Source organism: Erythrolamprus reginae, unplaced genomic scaffold (genome assembly GCF_031021105.1).
Source record: "Erythrolamprus reginae isolate rEryReg1 unplaced genomic scaffold, rEryReg1.hap1 H_46, whole genome shotgun sequence".
NCBI classification, from domain to species: Eukaryota; Metazoa; Chordata; class Lepidosauria; order Squamata; family Dipsadidae; genus Erythrolamprus; species Erythrolamprus reginae.
Window position 1 is genome coordinate 27950 of NW_027248502.1, and position 13872 is coordinate 41821.

Below are 13872 nucleotides of genomic sequence, written 5' to 3' on the forward strand. Positions count from 1 at the left end.
CATGCTCTACGTGGGTAAGTACGATAAGTTACTTCGAAAAAAGACCTTACTTCTGGGTCTTTCCCGCAAAACTTGCGAAAGGACAACCTTTTCTTCCTTCTTCTTTTAAAATATTTTCAATTTTTACCTATAGTTAAGGCTATGGAAGTATCTGTCGTCTCCCAATCTTTTCAAAGATTAAATATGAATGGTTCAAAATCCCTATCCTACTAATATTGTTTCTTCATAATGGAACTTGTTTAATAAAAAGAGTGGCAGGGGAACATGAGAGAATAACAAACATTTATCAGTTAACAGTTTCCTTCACCTTCCACATCTAAGGAAAGCAGAGGTACTATATAATTCTTGTTGTGGCCCGTCCCAATCCCGCTCATGTGATCACAGATTCTGAGGATCAAGAGACGGGTGTGTTTTGGTATTCTAGACCTTTATACTTGGCACCCAAGTCTGAGACCCAGGAAGTCGAAGAGGATGAGGTGTCAGAGGCTGAAAGCCAATCAGGGACTGTTGCACCTTCAGAGGTGCTTTTGAGCGACTCAGGAGATGACGAAGAGCCCCTTCTAGATGCAAGGGTGCACAGAAGTATTAGCAGGCAGGAATATTTGAGGAGGAAAAGATCTGGATCTGAATAGCTCTATAGAACACTTGGCTATGCCTTGTGGCTATATAAGCAAAGGTCTTGTGATGAGATCTTTGTAAATGCCAATGTTTGACTAAAGATAGTTTAAACCTGGTAATCAAGAACTCTTTCTGTTAAAATAAATCGATGTGGAAATTGCAATTGTTTGCTTTTCTGGGATTCCCGCCAAAGTACTGTAAGTGTGGTGAATTAAAGACTGGATTTAAGATAACCTTTTAATGACTTCCAGGTTCAGACTGTGATAGCAGATGGTAATTAGACATGGAATGTTGCCCAGAATTCACTTTTATCTCTTGCTCCCGTTAACTATTTCTGCTATGATTTGTTTTTAAAAAATATATGTTGAAAACTTGTGTGTGGACCCATTTCTTGTAGAGCTTCTAGCTTAGACAAAACAGTTCTCATTTAAAAGCATAGGATAAATTCACAATGGGAGCTGAATAAACCAGAAGAAAAAACCAAGATGAAGTAATACGTTATCAGTAGCTCTGCTTGTTTATTTAGGGCAAGGAAAATAATAATTTCTTGCCTGTGTATTGAATCACAATAAATGCATACCTTCTCCATCTGAAAAAGATAGTAATCAATGAAATCTTGTGGCTCATGTAGACACTGAGATTCCTGGTGTTTCTCTATTTCCTGCTTTGCAAATGCATGGATAATATCCGCAGAAGCCAGGGCTTCCTTGTGGGGACCTGGGAGGTGTTTCATTAATTGTGGGAACAAATCATACATCTAACAGGAAGAGAAAAGGAAACATTATTTATTCCCCACCATATGTGTTCTGGTTAGCTCTGCCCCAGCTCCTGCCCCAAGGAATGTGGAGGTGGATGTGGGGAAAACATCCACGTGCCACAGGCCTGTTTTGCTCCCGATAGAATCTGCCGATGAAGTCTCTGTCGAAGGAAGCGTGAGTGACAGGGAAGAGGGGAGTTTGGCAGACAGCCCAGGAGGAGATCAATCATCCTTATCATCCCTGGATTCTGAACAAGAACTTATGATGTACCCACGCATACTTAGAGTGATGCATAGGAGAGAACAACTGAAGGACTTAAGAACAACAACAGGAGATAAGTGAGGCCACCTATGGTTGGGTGGGGCTGCTGTAATTAGTGCTACAGGTAAAAAGAGCAGCGTGCTAGTTTAGCCTCATGAAAGTTTATCTGATTCATAGTTTCGTCAGGATCGTGGTTTGCTGTTTCCCTGTTCAAGACTGTGTGTGGAATTTCTGGACTTTGGAATTGGACTCAATTTCCCAGTTACTGGGTGAGAAATTGGATTGCATTTAACTTGTGCCTTGTGTGTACCAGAAAATCCCTTTGACATTTAAAAAGGGAGTTGTTTCTGCCTTTCTGTTGATAAAGACCTTTTGTTTTCCTTCTATCGTGTGGTGTGTGTCTGTTTGGACTAATCTTTAATCATCTGTAATGCTGGTTGTATAGCAGGGGGAAAAATGATGGATTCCTCCATTGGGAGAGCCACTTTGTTGTAGCCTAGAAATGGGGAGTCAATAGATTCTAGTCCTAATCAAGCACTAAGTCAACTTGGAGACCTTGAGTCAGTCTTTAGGAAGTGGACAATATTAAACTACTTCCAAAATCTTGAAAAGAAATCTGCCAAAACTTATCCAGACTCTTGCCAGGAGTGAAGATTCACTCAAGAAACCCACACACACACACACACACACACACACACATATACACTATAAGAAAAACCATCAGGCCCTGTCTCGTTTGCTTCGAACAACCCTGTTTCTGTAAAAACCAAGAACTCTGTTCCTATAAAAAGAGAAGATCTGATCCTCTACAAATATGGAGCTGTATCACAAGCCCACGTGCAAGTGACCTTTAGAAAGGATAAACAAGAAGTGTGGAAATATTGCAGGACCAATAAAGACACGATTGTCAATCATTAATGAAGCTTGGAAAGTCCAGAAAGGTTTAGAGAGATACCCAAAAAAGGGGAAGTATGTGCAGTGAAAGTGCTATCTCACCAACACAAATATGTCAAAGGGTTAAATAAGGTTCAGGAGGGAAGTGTTTTTAATAGGAAAGTGAACACAAGAACAAGGGGGCACAATCTGAAGTTAGTTGGGGAAAAGATCAAAAGCAACGTGAGAAAATATTATTTTACTGAAAGAGTAGTAGATCCTTGGAACAAACTTCCAGCAGACGTGGTTGGTAAATCCACAGTAACTGAATTTAAGCATGCCTGGGATAAACATGTATCCATCCTAAGATAAAAATACAGGAAATAGTATAAGGGCAGACTAGACGGACCATGAGGTCTTTTTCTGCCGTCAGTCTTCTATGTTTCTATGTTTCTAATATGGGAGTAATATGGGAGGAAACAAGGGTGTTGAAACTGAGAATTAAAATGAAGAAAATTAAAATGTAGAAAAAGGCTGTATCCAGTATTGATAGTTACCCTAGAGACACATGGACATTTTCCGTGATCTCTTTGGTCTCAATATGATCTTTGTTAATTTGGTTTTGCTTAAAATAAAGTTTTTTCCTTTTCTTATCTTGGACTCCTGGAATTTTTGTGAAAGAAGAAGGACTGTGAATTTCCTCACAGCTGCAAGCTAAGTATCACAGGACTGATAAGGGACTTGTACAAATTACCAGTTTGTTTGGAGACCAGTGCTCTTTGCTATACCAAAAGAGGGGTTAGTTTAAGTGAATTTTCATTATAAAGAACATTGTTTTGAATTTTCAAATGTGTGTGTGTCTGAAATTTGTACCTGTGAATTTTTGGGAGGAGTCTACCAGAGAGCCCGGCAGAACACTTTCTCTCTTTCTCTCTCTCTCTCTCTCTCACACACACACACACACACACACTGGAAAGAAGAGTAGAGTATTTCCAAAACATCCTGCATGATGTCAATTCTAGGATTCCATGGGGGGGAAAAATGAGGGAAACAGTTTGCTGAGAGCTTTGCTTCCTTAGTAGAAAAAATGACTCACCACATGAAAAGAGTCACCCATGACTTTGAAAATAATTTGGAGCGCTTGAACCAGCTTCTGGAACTCTTCATCTTCTGCAGAAAACTGATGTCCAAAACTCAAAGCACATATGACATTAGAAACCACGTTTAGTACTGAAAATGAAGGGTCAAATGGTTGCCCTGCAAAGGAAGATATTTCATCATGAAACCAGCCTCTCCTATTTGTACTAGAATCAGGATCATGCAGCCAGAAGGGACTTTAGAGGTCTTCTACTCCAATCCCCATCTCAAGGCAGGACTTTTATACCATCCCTGCCAAATGGTTATTCAGTCTAACTTCCAGTGATAGTAGTAGTAGCAGTAGTTCTATAATGACAAACATTATAGAATGACTGTTTAATGCAAAGGGTGGGTTTTTAAAAGTCCAAATACTCGTTAAATACATAAAAATATATCTTTCATCTACTTCACGGAAATTCATTTTTCACAGGTGATCTTGGAATGCATCCCCCGCGAAAAACGAGGAATCGCTGTATCTATTTTTGTTTGAATACATGTTAGAAGTACCGTGGTACCTCTGCTTACGAACTTAATTTGTTCCGTGACCAGGTTCTTAAGTAAAAAAGTTTGTAAGAAGAAGCAATTTTTCCCATAGGAATCAATGTAAAAGCAAATTATATCTGTGATTGGGGAAACCCCAGGGAGGGCGGAGGCCCTGTTTCCTCCCAGGAGATTCCTAGAGAGGCTCCACAGAGGCTTCTCCCCGCCTTTTCTGGCCCTGTTTTCTCCCAGGAGATTCCTAGAGAGGCCCCACAGAGGCTTCTCCCCGCCTTTTCCAGTTACAGTTTCGGAGCCTCAGGTGTGTAAGTGGAAATTTTTTCTTGAGAAGAAGCAAAAAAAATCTTGAACACCAGGTTCTTATGTGGAAAAGTTCATAAGTAGAGGCGTTCTTAGGTAGAGGGACCACTCTATTTTGTATTGCAACAACTACAGAATTATGTAAGCTGCAGATGGCAGTGTTTAGTTTGCATCCATACTTATCATATATTTATTAATTTATTAATTTATTATTTATTTATTTATTTCTTCGATTTTTATGCCACCCTTCTCCTTAGACTCAGAGCAGCTTACAACATGTTAGCAATAGCACTTTTTAACAGAGCCAGCATATTGCCCCCACAATCTGAGTCCTCATTTTACCCACCTTGGAAGGATGGAAGGCTGAGTCAACCTTGAGCCGGTGATGAGATTTGAACCGCTGACCTTCAGATCTACAGTCAGCTTCAGTGGCCTGCAGTACAGCACTCTACCTGCTGCGCCACCCCGGCTCTTTTTATATATGGTTTCTTATACGTTCTGATCAGAGTTCCAGTTTCCTGTTACAGTAATATGGTTGAGCAGTAAAGCACATGCTGAATGTACTGTTTGTTTGCGCTATGTTATATACCAAAAATAGAATTTCTAACAATTTTTATTTAAAATACTCAAAATGGAAAAGATTTTGGCAGAAGGGGATTTGAATCACTACCCCAAACGACATACCTTTTGTTTCTCTAAAGATCCCCACCAACGTCTGGGCCGTATCTTCTATCTGATGCTCAATGCTTTTCTTCCCCAGGCCCAGCTTCCGCAAAGAAGTGATGCCAATGTGTCGCTGCTGTTTCCAGTTGTGGCCATTGGAGAATATAATTCCTGAAGGCATCAGTAGACAATAATAAGTGATTCCTGTCAGAGGATTTCCTCTTTTGTAGAAGTAAATCAGAAACTTGACTGCTTTTAACTGAATCAAATAACTTCTTTATAATCACATCAAAAATATTTGATCCACAGCTCACATTAGAGAACTATCTTTCAGCTGTGGCGAGGGGGGCGTTTGCCCAGGTTCGCCTGGTGCACCAGTTGCGGCCCTATTTGGACTGGGAGTCACTGCTCACAGTCACTCATGCCCTCATCACCTCGAGGCTCGACTACTGAAACGCTCTCTACATGGGGCTACCTTTGAAAAGTGTTCGGAAACTTCAGATCGTGCAGAATGCAGTTGCGAGAGCAGTCATGGGCTTCCCAAGGTATGCTCATGTTACACCAACACTCCGCAGTCTGCATTGGTTGCCAATCAATTTCCAGTCACAATTCAAAGTGTTGGTTATGACCTATAAAGCCCTTCATGGCATCAGACCAGAATATCTCCGAGACCGCCTTCTTCTGCACGAATCCCAGCGACCAATTAGGTCCCACAGAGTTGGCCTTCTCCAGGTCCCATCAACTAAACAATGTCGGGTGGCGGGCCCCAGGGGAAGAGCCTTCTCTGTGGCGGCCCCGGTCCTCTGGAACCAGCTCCCCCCAGAGATTAGAACTGCCCCTACCCTCCTTGCCTTTCGTAAACTCCTCAAAACCCACCTTTGTCGTCAAGCATGGGGGAACTGGGATATCTCCCCCAGGCCTATATAATTTATGTATGGTATGTTTGTATGTATGTCTGCTTACTAATGGGGTTTTTTAAATATTTTAAATAGTAAATTATTAGATTTATTATGAACTGTTTTATTGTGTTGGGAGCCGCCCCGAGTCTACGGAGAGGGGCGGCATACAAATCTAATAAATACAAATACAAATACAAATATTTACAGTACCATATATTCTTCATTATAGTAAGTTGAGAGCAGATACCTTACAGAGATCATATTTCATGGAATCTTAAGACAGACATAACTTCAGACTGAACTGGATCTTAACTGAGACTAGAGACCATACCTTGCTCCAAGCTCAGTTCCTTGGACATGCTCAGTAGCACATAGATCCCATTGGCTGGCCGAGTTACCACATGACTCTTCTAAGCTCATGAATATTAACATTCACGTTTTTTTAAAAAAAACATTTAGGTCCAGTTTTTGCCAAACATCTGTCTTGAATTTCAGGTGGGGATACCAAAACCTTGTGACCTGTTGCCATTTTTATAAAATTCTGGGCATGTTATTTTTTATTTGCAAAACATTTATTTATTTGGACGTTGGGAGACATACATGCTGTGGTTCAGTTCTTGCCAACCTCTATCATATATGATGGACATCAAAGCCATCTTAGATGGTGTAATTGTTTATGTACAAGAACGTTATGTTATAGGCGCCAGAGACTGGATCTTATTAGTAGCGGCACAATCAATCTGCACCTTCCACCCACAACACTTAAACCAACCAGCAAAATGGGCTAGTGGCTTTTTTATTTATCAAATTTAATCAAGTCCCTATTGCACTTAGGTACCAAGGTTGACTAAAATATTGTAAATTTCATTTATGTGGTTGAGTTTCAGTGGTCAGTAAACCACTGATTTTTTTTTTTTTAAAAAACCTCTGATGGGTTTAAAAAAATTTTTTTACATCCCCTCTGATGACAATGCCCTCCATCTTCACATCATGCACCATTTTTTGAGAGGTGAACATTAACTCTATAATTAAGTGCCACTATGAATTGAGGTGAGCAGGAGAAGTTCATGGTTGCCATAGGGGTTATGACTCCTAAGCAACCTAACCCTTACATTCCCTTGTAAAATGTACTCAAATGTACTTCACAATTCAAAGTGTTGGTTATGACCTATAAAGCCCTTCATGGCACTGGACCAGAATATCTCCAGGACCGCCTTCTGCCGCACAAATCCCAGCGACCAGTTAGGTCCCATAGAGTTGGCCTTCTCCGGGTCCCGTCAACTAAACAATGTCGTTTGGCGGGACCCAGGGGAAGAGCCTTCTCTGTGGCGGCCCCGACCCTTTGGAACCAACTCCCCCCAGATATCAGAGTTGCTCCCACCCTCCTAGCCTTTCATAAGCTCCTTAAAACCCACCTCTGTCGTCAGGCATGGGGGAATTGACATGTTCCCTCCCCCTAGGCTTATAAAATTTATGCATGGTACGCTAGTGTGTATGATTGGTTTTAATTTGTGGTGTTTTTTAAATTAACTTAAATATTAGATTTGTTTTACATTGTATTGTTATTGCTGTGAGCCGCCCCAAGTCTGAGAAGAGGGGCGGCATACAAATCTGATTAAACTTAAATTTAAACTTAAACTCAAATGGTTTGTTTATTTTTCATGATATCTTTTTTTTCAGATTAACAGAGTTGGAAGGGATCTTTTAGGTCAGATCATGTCTGGATGACATATTTTTCCAGATAGACCTAATATCTGCCAGCAATTGTGCCTTTCGTCCCCTGTCCAATTGTCTTTCCTTTCTCTCACTTATCATATATATTTTCTTTCTTTCATATATCCTCTCCTCTAAGTTCACTTTTACCCTTATATATATTACTACATGTCTATTTTTCTTCCTATGTATTTGTGTATTGGACAAATGAATGAATGAATGAATGAATGAATGAATGAATAAATAAATAAATAAATAAATAAATAAATAAATAAATAAATTTATTGTTGCCAACAGCCTGAGACAAAGGCTAGTAGCAATCTAACTTCTAGGTCACAAGAAATACTTATCAGGTAGTGAGGAACTGCACCAACTACTGATAAAATATTTTGGCCTGGCCATCTCTAATCATAATTGAATGATTAGAGATGAATGGCACTCCAATTAACACTCAAATTAGAGCATTGGTAGTTGTGGTAGACATTAATACAATTTCGAGGTTGTCTCATTCTTGTAAATCTTTTTTTTTTTTTGCTACATCCAGGGGTGGGCACCAGGCAGGACTGGGTGGAACACAGTTCCACCAGCGGAAATGAAGCTGTGTTCACAGCTCCAGATGACCAGTAGCTGTCACTTCCTGGTTGGCCAGTCTCGTCTCGGCTCTCTTTTTTTCCCCTGCTGCTGTTGCTGCTTGTCCATCGCTTTTTTCCTCTTTCCTCCTTCCTGGCATCAGACAAGCTTCCATCTTTCCTGCTGGGATCCCCTCCAGCCTCACGCAGCCATCTCCTGAGGCCAGGAAGGAGGAAAGAGGAAAAAAGTGAGGAGCACACAGCAGCAGCTGTGGTCTTTTTCCCCTTGCGAAGCCTTCACTCCACCTGCAGCTGAGATGAAAAGCCATCGTGCAGCAATAATAACCTTTTTGAACTTTTTGAACTTTCCAATATTTTTAAATCCCCCCCCCCGTCCTCCTCCTCCTTGGAAAGGGGCAGGGAGGCCAGCACCGGCAGGAAGGGGGGTCCTTTTCCTCCCCCATCTTTTCTCAACAGCTGATTGGCACCCGTTCGCCTAGCTACCCAGCCTGAGGCAGGGGGCAACCCAGGAAGGAGAGCGTAGGAAACGCGAAGCAAATTGTCACCCCAGCGAGCGACACTGGTGAGGTTGTAAGTCGAGGACTTAACAGTTCACGAATGATGATCATTCAAGCCACTCCCAACTGGTCACATGGCCGGCAAGCCACTCCTACCCAGTCACATGCCCATCAAGACACACCCACAAAATAAGCCACACCCAGTGTGGCAATAAAAAATTTGGCTGCTCACTACTGGCTACCTCTTACTCTTCCCCCCCACCCCATCCCGGTACCACATAATATTTATTTATTTTATTTATTATTTATTATTTAGATTTGTATGCCGCCCCTCTCCGCAGACTCGGGGCGGCTCACAACAAAGTGAAACAATTTACAACAAATCTAAATTACAGTTTAAAAATATTTTAAAAACCCCATTTTCTAAACAAACATATAGACAGACATACCATTCATGAATTGTATATGCCCGGGGGAGATGTCTCAGTTCCCCCATGCCTGACGACAAAGGTGGGTCTTAAGGAGCTTACGAAAGGCAAGGAGAGTAGGGGCAGTTCTAATATCCGGGGGGAGTTGGTTCCAGAGGGTCGGGGCCGCCACAGAGTAGGCTCTTCCCCTGGGGCCCACCAACCGACATTGTTTAGTTGATGAGACCCGGAGAAGGCCTGGGATTCGTGCGGCAGCAGGCGGTCTCGAAGATATTCTGGTCCAGTGCCATGAAGGGCTTTAAAGGTCATAACCAACACTTTGAATTGTGACCGGAAATTGATCGGCAACCAATGCAAACTGCGGAGTGTTGGTGAAACATGGGCATATCTAGGTAAGCCCATGACTGCTCTTGCAGCTGCATTCTGCACGATCTGGAGTTTCCGAACACTTTTCAAAGGTAGCCCCATGTAGTGAGCATTACAGTAGTCGAACCTCGAGGTGATGAGGGCATGAGTGACTGTGAGCAGTGAGTCCCGGTCCAGATAGGGCCGCAACTGGTGCACCAGGCGAACCTGGGCAAATGCCCCCCTCGCCACAGCTGAAAGATGGTTCTCTAATGTGAGCTGTGGATCGAGGAGGATGCCCAAGTTGCGGACCCTCTCCGAGGGGGTCAATAATTCCCCCCCAGGGTAATGGAAGGACAGATGGAATTGTCCTTGGGAGGCAAAACCCACAGCCACTCCATCTTATCCGGGTTGAGTTTGAGTCTGTTGACACCCATCCAGGCCCCAACAGCCTCCAGACACTGGCACATCACTTCCACTGCTTCGTTGACTGGACATGGGGTAGAGATGTAAAGCTGGGTATCATCAGCGTATTGATGTTACCTCACCCCATGTCCTTGGATGATCTCACCCAGCGGTTTCATGTAGATATTAAATAGCAGGGGGGAGAGGACCGACCCCTGAGGCACCCCACAAGGGAGAGACTTCGGGGTCGACCTCTGGCCCCCCACTAACACCGACTGTGACCGACCGGAGAGGTAGGAGGAGAACGACTGGAGAACAGTGCCTCCCACCCCCAACCCCCAATGCACAATATTACCACAAATTAGAAGAGTTTGATGGCTATTAAGGTAGAATTTCTTACAATTTGCACTTACCCTTTCTTTTCCCTAAAGCAGTCAAGAAAGGATTATCTGGTCGATTAGATAATTCATCTGGGAAGTTGGTCATTTCTTCTTTCACAGCTTTGAATCCAGAGAGAACTATCATAGGTTGTTGCCGAAACCACAAGGAGTAAATATTTCCATATTGTTTTACAGGCTATCAAGTGAAGAAAAAATGGGAAATATTGCAAATAGATGGATTATTCCTATTTAATACTGTACGCCCTCCACAGGTATTTCCAAAATCCTGAATTCTAAGACTTTTCACTAGATTCAATTCTCCTTGTTTAGAGTTATTTCTTCCTGTCTAAGATTCTTGTCAAGAACATCTTTCTGATTTTGAAAAATATTTTCCTAAAAAGGGAATGCCTTTTATTGATTTATTTTGGTTTTGCCTATTTTAATCACTTATTGAATTTTTGTACCACCATCCTCTCTCTGAAGAATTGGCTCCAGTACACTGGGGAACAATGTGTAAATATGATTTCTGATGAGTTTGATTTTTGACCTTTTTAATAGTTAATTAGGCATGCTGGTTTCAAAACTGTAGTTAGTTTTCTTCTGCCATGTCAAGTTTTTTTCTCTACACTATATATATATATATATATATATATATATATATATATATATATATATATATATATATATATATATGAAATCTACGAAAACAAATATATATATATATATATCGATACAAAAATAATGTAACCCTTCCCTGGTAGAGAGCTGAAGGGATTAGATACTGTAGCCTAGAGGATAATTCTCTGCCTTACAAGGCAAAGGTTGCAAGTTCAAGTCCCAGTGAGTATGGCTAGCTGATGAGGCCAAAATAAGGCCGAAATAGATCTATCCTAGTCTCCCTTAATTTTCAAATTCAGCAAAAAAAAATTGTGACATTTATATATATGTGTCACATATTTTTTGCTGAAATTTTAAAATATATATATATATATGTCACAACATGAGCATCAAATTGCATTTTTTGCATTGCTATCTTGCTAAGTTCCCAGAAAATTTTGGTGCAGTCAGTGATGAGCAGGGTGAGCGATTCCACCAAGATTTGAAGATCATGGAGGCAAAGCATCAAAGCAGATGGGATGTACATATGAAGGCTGACTATTGTTGGAACATCAAGCGAGAATGTCCACAGATTAAACACTCTATAAGTGCAAAAGTTTACCTTAATATGTATAATTACTGTTCAATTTAAAAAACCAACTTTTGCATGAACCCAATTTAACTTGCAGAAACCATTATAGCCTTTGTATGAATAAAATTATTCTTTGTAAATAGTATATTTGGTAAGTTTTTACTTTACTTTGTATGCACAATTTGTATGACTTTTGAGGGTATTCTGTAGCTTTAAAAGTTGACGTGATAGACAAAAACTGTGATTAATTTTGGACCCAGAGGTCAAAACTTAGTCGAAAACAAGTCACAGATTTAAGATAACAAAATTGCTTTTCCCCAGTGAAACATTTATTGCAAAGATTCAACAAGACTCTGCCTTCCAAAAATTCAGCCCCATTATTTTATATTTCTCTGTGAAGCAATTTATAAACAAGTCTGACATGGATATTGTGGCATGATCAATTGCACCATAATTTTGTTATTAAAAAAATAACCATGATTACTACTGGTTAGAATTAAATACCTTACGGAAGTAGTCTTCACGGAGCGAAAGCCCAACTTCCCAGAAAGTCCCAATCAGAGGCAGAGACAAAGGACCAGGTGGCATATGTCTTCGGGTCCAAAATTGTTTCAGGAAGAAGAGAACCAATGGAGCAAGCAGCAAGAAACCCAAAATTGTCCCTATAAGCATCATCATCGTTCAGCAAGTTCTTTTCCTTTGAGGCTCACTAGTAGATTTGGAGATGGATCTATGCTTTTGCCTGATGGTTTTTTGTGCTCTTCCTCCTGTTTTACATATTCATCGATGGGAATGAATAGCAAGGCATGTTTTGATTATTAGTTTGAATATCACTGGCATCTTTCAAAAAGTTATATTAATCCACATTAATCCATATTTTATAACCTGAACAAACAAGAACTTACAGAATACTCGTGTCAAATGACCTAAGTGCCCAAAAGGCTTCAAGAGTTGTTAACCTAATCCTGTGTAGTTTCTGCACTTATAATCTCACACTAGTACTACTACTACTATTATTATTATTATTATTATTATTATTATTATTATTATTATTATTAATTAGATTTGTATGCCGCCCCTTTCCGTAGACTTGGGGCAGCTCACAACACAATAAAAACAGTTTATAACAAATCTAATAATTTACAGTTTAAAATATTTAAAAAACCCATTATTAAACAGACATACAGACAAGCATACCATACATAAATTGTATAGGCCCGGGGGAGATATCTCAGTTCCCCCATGCCTGACGACAAAGGTGGGTTTTGAGGAATTTGCAAAAGGCAAGGAGGGTAGGGGAAGTTCTAATCTCTGGGGGGAGCTGGTTCCAGAGAGTCGGGGCCGCCAGAGATAAGGCTCTTCCCCTGGGGCCCACCAACCGACATTGTTTACTTGACGGGACCCGGAGAAGGTCCACTCTGTGGGACCTAATCGGTCGCTGGGATTCATGCGGCAGAAGGCGGTCTCGGAGATATTCTGGTCCGATGCCATGAAGGGCTTTAAAGGTCATAACCAACACTTTGAATTGTGACTGGAAATTGATCGGCAACCTATGAAGACTGCAGAGTGTTGGTGTAACATGGACATATTTGGGAAAGCCCATGATTGCTCTCGCAGCTGCATTCTGCACAATCTGAAGTTTCCGAACACTTTTCAAAGGTAGCCCCATGTAGAGAGCATTACAGTAGTCGAACCTCGAGGTGATGAGGGCATGAGTGACTGTGAGCAGTGACTCCCGGTCCAAACAGGGCCGCAACTGGTGCATCAGGCGAACCTGGGCAAACGCCCCCCTCGCCACATTAATCCATATTTTATAAGCTGAACAAACAAGAACTTACAGACAACCCTCACTCCGTAAAAGACCTTGGAATACTCATGTCAAATGACCTAAGTGCCAAAGCCCACTGCAACAAAATCGCCAAAAAGGCTTCAAGAGTTGTTAACCTAATCCTACGTAGTTTCTGCACTTATAATCTCACACTGATAACCAGAGCATACAAAACTTTTGCCAGACCAATCCTTGAAAACAGCTCATCTGTCTGGAACCCACACCGCATTTCGGACATAAACACCCTAGAAAATGTTCAGAGATACTTTACCAGAAGAGCCCTCCACTCCTCCAGGCAGAACAAAATTCCCTACGCAACTTGACTTACAATCCTAGATCTAGAAAGTTTAGAACTATATCGCCTTAAACGCGACCTAAGCATAGCCCATAAAATCATCTGCTACAACGTTCTTCCTGTCAATGACTACTTCAGCATCAACCACCACAAAACAGGAGCACACAACAGATACAAACTTAAAGTAAACCGCTC

The 13872-nt window shown here is 41.2% G+C and overlaps 1 protein-coding gene across 1 annotated transcript in view; it reads right to left on the reverse strand.

Annotated features, from left to right (window-relative positions):
* LOC139155693 (cytochrome P450 2J5-like) overlaps positions 1 to 12229 on the reverse strand; it is a 38057-nt gene extending 25828 nt beyond the window's left edge. Inside the window, exons 1-5 of the mRNA XM_070730935.1 lie at positions 12059 to 12229; positions 10399 to 10561; positions 5130 to 5279; positions 3607 to 3767; positions 1199 to 1375 (exon numbers count right to left, since the gene is read on the reverse strand). Coding sequence (XP_070587036.1) covers positions 1199 to 1375; positions 3607 to 3767; positions 5130 to 5279; positions 10399 to 10561; positions 12059 to 12229 — 822 coding nt within the window. The remainder of the gene's footprint in view (positions 1 to 1198; positions 1376 to 3606; positions 3768 to 5129; positions 5280 to 10398; positions 10562 to 12058) is intronic.
* Between the last annotated feature and the right edge of the window lie 1643 nt (positions 12230 to 13872).